Here is a 9255-nt window from a genome sequence, read left to right as displayed (position 1 = left end):
ACCATGTAGTAGTGTGTGGCACCTTGTAGTAGTGTGTGGCACCAGGCAGTAGTGTGTGTGGCACCATGTAGTAGTGTGTGGCACCAGGCAGTAGTGTGTGTGGCACAAGGCAGTAGTTGTGTGTGGCACCAGACAGTAGTGTGTGTAGCACCAGGCAGTAGTGTGTGTGGCACCATGTAGTAGTGTGTGGCACCAGGCAGTAGTAGTGTGTGGCACCAGGCAGTAGTGTGTGTGGCACCATGTAGTAGTGTGTGGCACCAGGCTGTAGTGTGTGTGGCACCAGACAGTAGTTGTGTGTGGCACCAGGCAGTAGTTGTGTGTGGCACCAGGCAGTAGTTGTGTGTGGCACCAGGCAGTAGTAGAGTGTGGCACCATGTAGTAGTGTGTGTGGCACCAGGCAGTAGTTGTGTGTGGCACCATGTAGTAGTGTGTGTGGCACCAGGCAGTAGTTGTGTGTGGCACCAGGCAGTAGTGTGTGTGGCACCAGGCAGTAGTTGTGTGTGGCACCAGGCAGTAGTGTGTGTGGCACCAGGCAGTAGTTGTGTGTGGCACCAGGCAGTAGTGTGTGTGGCACCAGGCAGTAGTAGAGTGTGGCACCAGGCAGTAGTTGTGTGTGGCACCAGGCAGTAGTTGTGTGTGGCACCAGGCAGTAGTTGTGTGTGGCACCAGGCAGTAGTTGTGTGTGGCACCAGGCAGTAGTTGTGTGTGGCACCAGGCAGTAGTGTGTGTGGCACCAGGCAGTAGTTGTGTGTGGCACCAGGCAGTAGTTGTGTGTGGCACCAGGCAGTAGTAGAGTGTGGCACCATGTAGTAGTGTGTGTGGCACCAGGCAGTAGTTGTGTGTGGCACCAGGCAGTAGTAGAGTGTGGCACCATGTAGTAGTGTGTGTGGCACCAGGCAGTAGTAGTGTGTGGCACCAGGCAGTAGTAGTGTGTGGCACCAGGCAGTAGTTGTGTGTGGCACCAGGCAGTAGTTGTGTGTGGCACCAGGCAGTAGTTGTGTGTGGCACCAGGCAGTAGTTGTGTGTGGCACCAGGCAGTAGTTGTGTGTGGCACCAAGCAGTAGTTGTGTGTGGCACCAGGCAGTAGTAGTGTGTGTGGCACCATGTAGTAGTTGTGTGTGGCACCAGGCAGTAGTTGTGTGTGGCACCAGGCAGTAGTTGTGTGTGGCACCAGGCAGTAGTAGTGTGTGTGGCACCATGTAGTAGTGTGTGTGGCACCAGGCAGTAGTGTGTGTGGCACCATGTAGTAGTGTGTGTGTGGCACCATGCAGTAGTTGTGTGTGGCACCAGTCAGTAGTGTGTGTGGCACCAGGCAGTAGTTGTGTGTGGCACCATGTAGTAGTTGTGTGTGGCACCAGTCAGTAGTTGTGTGTGGCACCATGTAGTAGTGTGTGTGGCCCCATGCAGTAGTTGTGTGTGGCACCAGTCAGTAGTGTGTGTGGCACCAGGCAGTAGTTGTGTGTGGCACCAGTCAGTAGTTGTGTGTGGCACCAGTCAGTAGTGTGTGTGGCACCATGTAGTAGTTGTGTGTGGCACCATGTAGTAGTGTGTGTGGCACCAGGCAGTAGTTGTGTGTGGCACCAGGCAGTAGTTGTGTGTGGCACCATGTAGTAGTTGTGTGTGGCACCATGTAGTGTGTGGCACCATGTAGTAGTTGTGTGTGGCACCATGTAGTAGTTGTGTGTGGCACCATGTAGTAGTGTGTGGCACCATGTAGTTGTGTGTGGCACCATGTAGTGTGTGTGGCACCATGTAGTGTGTGTGGCACCATGTAGTTGTGTGTGGCACCATGTAGTAGTTGTGTGTGGCACCATGTAGTGTGTGTGTGGCACCATGTAGTAGTTGTGTGTGGCACCATGTAGTAGTTGTGTGTGGCACCATGTAGTAGTTGTGTGTGGCACCAGGCAGTAGTTGTGTGTGGCAACAGGCAGTAGTTGTGTGTGGCACCAGGCAGTAGTTGTGTGTGGCACCAGGCAGTAGTTGTGTGTGGCACCAGACAGTAGTGTGTGTGGCACCATGCAGTAGTAGTGTGTGGCACCAGGCAGTAGTGTGTGTGGCACCAGGTAGTAGTTGTGTGTGGCACCATGCAGTAGTGTGTGTGGCACCAGGCAGTAGTTGTGTGTGGCACCATGCAGTAGTAGTGTGTGGCACCAGGCAGTAGTGTGTGTGGCACCAGGCAGTAGTTGTGTGTGGCACGAGGCAGTAGTGTGTGTGGCACCAGGCAATAGTGTGTGTGGCACCATGTAGTTGTGTGTGGCACCATGTAGTAGTTGTGTGTGGCACCATGTAGTGTGTGTGGCACCATGTAGTAGTTGTGTGTGGCACCATGTAGTAGTTGTGTGTGGCACCAGGCAGTAGTGTGTGTGGCACCAGGCAGTAGTTGTGTGTGGCACCATGTAGTAGTGTGTGTGGCACCAGGCAGTAGTTGTGTGTGGCACCAGGCAGTAGTAGTGTGTGGCACCAGGCAGTAGTAGTGTGTGGCACCAGGCAGTAGTTGTGTGTGGCACCAGGCAGTAGTAGTGTGTGGCACCAGGCAGTAGTTGTGTGTGGCACCATGCAGTAGTAGTGTCTGGCACCAGGCAGTAGTTGTGTGTGGCACCAGGCAGTAGTTGTGTGTGGCACCAGGCAGTAGTAGTGTGTGGCACCAGGCAGTAGTAGTGTGTGGCACCAGGCAGTAGTTGTGTGTGGCACCATGCAGTAGTAGTGTGTGGCACCAGGCAGTAGTTGTGTGTGGCACCAGGCAGTAGTGTATGTGGCACCATGCAGTAGTAGTGTGTGGCACCAGGCAGTAGTTGTGTGTGGCACCATGCAGTAGTAGTGTGTGGCACCAGGCAGTAGTTGTGTGTGGCACCAGGCAGTAGTTGTGTGTGGCACCAGGCAGTAGTAGTGTGTGGCACCAGGCAGTAGTTGTGTGTGGCACCAGGCAGTAGTAGTGTGTGGCACCAGGCAGTAGTTGTGTGTGGGGCACCAGGCAGTAGTGTGTGTGGCACCAGGCAGTAGTGTGTGTGGCACCAGGCAGTAGTTGTGTGTGGCACCAGGCAGTAGTTGTGTGTGGCACCAGGCAGTAGTTGTGTGTGGCACCAGGCAGTAGTTGTGTGTGGCACCATGCAGTAGTAGTGTGTGGCACCATGCAGTAGTAGTGTGTGGCACCATGCAGTAGTAGTGTGTGGCACCAGGCAGTAGTGTGTGTGGCACCAGGCAGTAGTAGTGTGTGGCACCAGGCAGTAGTAGTAGTGTGGCACCAGGCAGTAGTGTGTGTGGCACCAGGCAGTAGTGTGTGTGGCACCAGGCAGTAGTGTGTGTGGCACCAGGCAGTAGTTGTGTGTGGCACCAGGCAGTAGTAGTGTGTGGCACCAGACAGTAGTTGTGTGTGGCACCAGACAGTAGTTGTGTGTGGCACCAGGCAGTAGTGTGTGTGGCACCAGGCAGTAGTGTGTGTGGCACCAGGCAGTAGTGTGTGTGGCACCAGGCAGTAGTTGTGTGTGGCACCAGGTAGTAGTTGTGTGTGGCACCATGCAGTAGTAGTGTGTGGCACCATGCAGTAGTAGTGTCTGGCACCAGGCAGTAGTTGTGTGTGGCACCAGGCAGTAGTAGTGTGTGGCACCAGGCAGTAGTGTGTGGCACCAGGCAGTAGTGTGTGTGTGGCACCAGGCAGTAGTGTGTGTGTGGCACCAGGCAGTAGTTGTGTGTGGCACCAGGCAGTAGTTGTGTGTGGCACCAGGTAGTAGTTGTGTGTGGCACCATGCAGTAGTTGTGTGTGGCACCAGGCAGTAGTTGTGTGTGGCACCAGACAGTAGTGTGTGTGGCACCAGGCAGTAGTTGTGTGTGGCACCAGGCAGTAGTTGTGTGTGGCACCAGGCAGTAGTTGTGTGTGGCACCAGGCAGTAGTTGTGTGTGGCACCAGGCTGTAGTGTGTGTGGCACCAGGCAGTAGTTGTGTGTGGCACCAGGCAGTAGTAGTGTGTGGCACCATGCAGTAGTTGTGTGTGGCACCAGGCAGTAGTTGTGTGTGGGGCACCAGGCAGTAGTAGTGTGTGGCACCATGCAGTAGTTGTGTGTGGCACCAGGCAGTAGTTGTGTGTGGGGCACCAGGCAGTAGTTGTGTGTGGGGCACCAGGCAGTAGTGTGTGTGGCACCAGGCAGTAGTGTGTGTGGCACCAGGCAGTAGTTGTGTGTGGGGCACCAGGCAGTAGTGTGTGTGGCACCAGGCAGTAGTTGTGTGTGGGGCACCAGGCAGTAGTTGTGTGTGGGGCACCAGGCAGTAGTTGTGTGTGGGGCACCAGGCAGTAGTGTGTGTGGCACCAGGCAGTAGTGTGTGTGGCACCAGGCAGTAGTTGTGTGTGGGGCACCAGGCAGTAGTGTGTGTGGCACCAGGCAGTAGTTGTGTGTGGGGCACCAGGCAGTAGTTGTGTGTGGCACCAGGCAGTAGTTGTGTGTGGGGCACCAGGCAGTAGTTGTGTGTGGCACCAGGCAGTAGTAGTGTGTGGCACCAGGCAGTAGTAGTGTGTGGGGCACCATGCAGTAGTTGTGTGTGGCACCAGACAGTAGTTGTGTGTGGCACCAGGCAGTAGTGTGTGTGGCACCAGGCAGTAGTTGTGTGTGGCACCATGCAGTAGTAGTGTGTGGCACCAGGCAGTAGTTGTGTGTGGCACCAGGCAGTAGTTGTGTGTGGGGCACCAGGCAGTAGTAGTGTGTGGCACCAGGCAGTAGTAGTGTGTGGCACCAGGCAGTAGTGTGTGTGGCACCAGGCAGTAGTTGTGTGTGGGGCACCAGGCAGTAGTTGTGTGTGGCACCAGGCAGTAGTTGTGTGTGGGGCACCAGGCAGTAGTTGTGTGTGGCACCAGGCAGTAGTAGTGTGTGGCACCAGGCAGTAGTAGTGTGTGGGGCACCATGCAGTAGTTGTGTGTAGCACCAGACAGTAGTTGTGTGTGGCACCAGGCAGTAGTGTGTGTGACACCAGGCAGTAGTTGTGTGTGGCACCAGGTAGTAGTTGTGTGTGGCACCATGCAGTAGTAGTGTGTGGCACCAGGCAGTAGTTGTGTGTGGCACCAGGCAGTAGTAGTGTGTGGCACCAGGCAGTAGTGTGTGGCACCAGGCAGTAGTGTGTGGCACCAGGCAGTAGTGTGTGTGGCACCAGGCAGTAGTTGTGTGTGGCACCTGGCAGTAGTTGTGTGTGGCACCAGGTAGTAGTTGTGTGTGGCACCAGGCAGTAGTTGTGTGTGGCACCAGGTAGTAGTTGTGTGTGGCACCATGCAGTAGTAGTGTGTGGCACCAGGCAGTAGTTGTGTGTGGCACCAGGCAGTAGTGTGTGTGGCACCAGGCAGTAGTAGTGTGTGGCACCAGGCAGCAGTTGTGTGTGGCACCAGGCAGTAGTTGTGTGTGGCACCAGGCAGTAGTTGTGTGTGGCACCAGGCAGTAGTTGTGTGTGGCACCAGGCAGTAGTGTGTGTGGCACCAGGCAGTAGTGTGTGTGGCACCATGTAGTAGTGTGTGTGGCACCAGGCAGTAGTTGTGTGTGGCACCAGGCAGTAGTTGTGTGTGGCACCAGGCAGTAGTTGTGTGTGGCACCAGGCAGTAGTGTGTGTGGCACCAGGCAGTAGTTGTGTGTGGCACCAGGCAGTAGTTGTGTGTGGCACCAGGCAGTAGTTGTGTGTGGCACCAGGCAGTAGTGTGTGTGGCACCATGTAGTAGTGTGTGTGGCACCAGGCAGTAGTTGTGTGTGGCACCAGGCAGTAGTTGTGTGTGGCACCAGGCAGTAGTTGTGTGTGGCACCATGCAGTAGTGTGTGTGGCACCAGGCAGTAGTTGTGTGTGGCACCAGGCAGTAGTTGTGTGTGGCACCAGGCAGTAGTGTGTGTGGCACCAGGCAGTAGTGTGTGTGGCACCAGGCAGTAGTTGTGTGTGGCACCAGGCAGTAGTTGTGTGTGGCACCAGGCAGTAGTGTGTGTGGCACCAGGCAGTAGTTGTGTGTGGCACCAGGCAGTAGTTGTGTGTGGCACCAGGCAGTAGTAGTGTGTGGCACCAGGCAGTAGTTGTGTGTGGCACCAGGCAGTGGTTATTACCCTGCAAACAAATTGGCCAATTACGCGAGCTTACACAGCACAATTACAATTCTAAGCCGGCTTGGTGCATTGCCTCACAATACAACTCCGTACACAGTACTAGGGTTTCTAACTTGAGAGTACAACACCGTACACAGTACTAGGGTTTCTAACTTGAGAGTACACACCGTACACAGTACTAGGGTTTCTAACTTGAGAGTACAACACCGTACACAGTACTAGGGTTTCTAACTTGAGAGTACACACCGTACACAGTACTAGGGTTTCTAACTTGAGAGTACACACCGTACACAGTACTAGGGTTTCTAACTTGAGAGTACAACACCGTACACAGTACTATGGTTGCTATCCTTATTAGTGTGGTGGGTGGAGGTGGACCTCGGAGTGAGGGTGAAGGTGCCCATCGATGGATGGTGAGGCTCATGGGTGGTGGGGCGAGAGCATTGTTACTCCTGTCTTAGATTCATCTCTTCGGAACCAAAAGTTACAAGTAGCACGGGCTATGGTGAGCCCGTAGTGGACTTACCTGGCACAGGAGCGGTTGTAACTCTGTGTTACTGCTCACTGTTGATAGTTTATATCCCCCATCCCCTCCACACCACCCCCAGCCTCGACCCATCCCCCCCCCCCTTTTCCACCCCTCCCCTCAACCTCGATCCCTCCTCAGCCCCCACCTACCTCCCCCCCTCCGTCCCTCCTCCCCCTCTCCCTCTTTGTCTCTCTCTCTCTCTCTCTCTCTCTCTCTCTCTCTCTCTCTCTCTCTCTCTCTCTCTCTCTCTCTCTCTCTCTCTCTCTCTCTCTCTCTCTCTCTCAGTATATATAAATAATTGCCAGCAAAAACCAAACAGGCCTATGGTTGAGTAATTTAAGGCTATGTGCAGAATCATCATCATGCTGTACAGTATACTGTCATGATTATTTGCCATAACATCTGGCGTCAAAGAAGAGCCACACATGTGTGGATCATCCAATACACTCAACACACTCCTAGACGCTAGAGGTTACTACTGCTCGGCTTAGACTAAGCTATAAGTATCTCTGGGAGTTAGCATTACCTGGTGATGTAGATCTGACCAAATGTACACCTTACCTTGAGGTGCTTCCGGGGCTTAGCGTCCCCGCGTGTGATGTGGTGCAAAAAGATACGTGAATTAGAGACGGCTCTATTAGATATGTTCAAGAAATGTGTAAATATAACATTGAAAGTGATCTACCAGAAATCGTAGCCAGATATCCCCCTTCTCTAACTGTGGGCTAGTAAATGTGGGTGAGTGTAACCTGGCCGCCCCCGCCCACTGGACGAGGGGGCCGCCCCCGCCCACTGGACGAGGGGGCCGCCCCCGCCCACTGGACGAGGGGGCCGCCCCCGCCCACTGGACGAGGGGGCCGCCCCCGCCCACTGGACGAGGGGGCCGCCCCCGCCCACTGTACGAGGGGGCTGCCCCCGCCCACTGGCCGAGGGGGCCGCCCCCGCCCACTGGCCGAGGGGGCCGCCCCCGCCCACTGTACGAGGGGGCCGCCCCCGCCCACTGGACGAGGGGGCCGCCCCCGCCCACTGGCCGAGGGGGCCGCCCCCGCCCACTGGGCGAGGGGCGGCGGCGCGTGCATGATAAACAAACCAGATTGTGAGACTATCTCACCCTCTCATTTATTCTGTTTATCTTAAAGACTGTGTTTGTGGTTGTTCTCGAACCCGTTGTTGATATAATAAGATACATTAAAGTGTGTAACTAGCTTATCAAGACTGTAAGTGGCTCGGCTGAGTGAGTTTTGGGGGTTGAATCCCTGAGCCCCTTGTGGGTATGGGGAGCATAATTAATGAACTGAGGTCAACAGAGGTATGAGCCCATGTGGACGGCCGTTTGATTGAACCGTTTGGCTTGAGTAGAGTTTACCGCCCGAGGAGCGCTGAGGAAGATGTGTTCTGGAGGCTCAGAGTGGAGAAGCCAACGGCGCTGGTGAGACTCCAGGTTGAGGCCCACGGGTTGAGGCTCACAGGTTGAGGCTCACAGGTTGAGGCTCACAGGTTGAGGCTCACAGGTTGAGGCTCACAGGTTGAGGCTCACAGGTTGAGGCTCACAGGTTGAGGCTCACAGGTTGAGGCTCACAGGTTGAGGCTCACAGGTTGAGGCCCACGGGTTGAGGCCCACGGGTTGAGGCTCACAGGTTGAGGCTCACAGGTTGAGGCTCACAGGTTGAGGCTCACGGGTTGAGGCTCACAGGTTGAGGCTCACAGGTTAAGGCTCACAGGTTGAGGCTCACAGGTTGAGGCCCACGGGTTGAGGCCCACGGGTTAAGGCTCACAGGTTAAGGCTCACAGGTTAAGGCTCACAGGTTAAGGCTCACAGGTTGAGGCCCACGGGTTGAGGCTCACAGGTTGAGGCTCACAGGTTAAGGCTCACAGGTTGAGGCTCACAGGTTGAGGCTCACAGGTTAAGGCTCACAGGTTGAGGCTCACAGGTTGAGGCCCACGGGCTGAGGCCCACGGGTTGAGGCTCACAGGTTAAGGCTCACAGGTTGAGGCTCACAGGTTGAGGCCCACGGGTTGAGGCTCACAGGTTGAGGCTCACAGGTTGAGGCTCACAGGTTAAGGCTCACAGGTTGAGGCTCACAGGTTGAGGCTCACAGGTTGAGGCTCACAGGTTGAGGCTCACAGGTTGAGGCTCACAGGTTAAGGCTCACAGGTTGAGGCTCACAGGTTAAGGCTCACAGGTTGAGGCTCACAGGTTAAGGCTCACAGGTTGAGGCTCACAGGTTAAGGCTCACAGGTTGAGGCTCACAGGTTGAGGCTCACAGGTTAAGGCTCACAGGTTGAGGCTCACAGGTTGAGGCTCACAGGTTGAGGCCCACGGGTTGAGGCTCACAGGTTGAGGCTCACAGGTTGAGGCTCACAGGTTGAGGCCCACAGGTTGAGGCCCACGGGTTGAGGCTCACAGGTTGAGGCCCACGGGTTGAGGCTCACAGGTTAAGGCTCACAGGTTGAGGCTCACAGGTTAAGGCTCACAGGTTGAGGCTCACAGGTTGAGGCCCACGGGTTGAGGCCCACGGGTTGAGGCTCACAGGTTGAGGCTCACAGGTTGAGGCTCACGGGTTGAGGCTCACAGGTTGAGGCTCACAGGTTGAGGCTCACAGGTTGAGGCTCACAGGTTGAGGCTCACAGGTTGAGGCTCACAGGTTGAGGCTCACAGGTTGAGGC

At 55.5% G+C, this 9255-nt stretch overlaps 1 protein-coding gene across 1 annotated transcript; it reads right to left on the bottom strand.

Moving 5' to 3' along the window:
- Window positions 1-7313: 7313 nt before the first annotated feature.
- LOC138357448 (uncharacterized) lies at window positions 7314-7667 on the bottom strand. The gene has a single exon (XM_069314302.1). It carries the CDS (start codon window positions 7665-7667, stop codon window positions 7314-7316), a length of 354 nt encoding a protein of 117 aa, XP_069170403.1.
- Window positions 7668-9255: the final 1588 nt, after the last annotated feature.

Source organism: Procambarus clarkii, chromosome 78, assembly GCF_040958095.1.
Source record: "Procambarus clarkii isolate CNS0578487 chromosome 78, FALCON_Pclarkii_2.0, whole genome shotgun sequence".
Lineage (NCBI taxonomy): Eukaryota > Metazoa > Arthropoda > Malacostraca > Decapoda > Cambaridae > Procambarus > Procambarus clarkii.
The sequence above is the reverse complement of the archived record's forward strand: the minus strand, read 5'-3'. Positions and strand labels throughout refer to the sequence as shown.

Excerpts from the sequence above, each read along its gene's own strand:
- LOC138357448 (XM_069314302.1), bottom strand. The coding sequence starts at position 7,667 with ATGCACGCGCCGCCGCCCCTCGCCCAGTGGGCGGGGGCGGCCCCCTCG.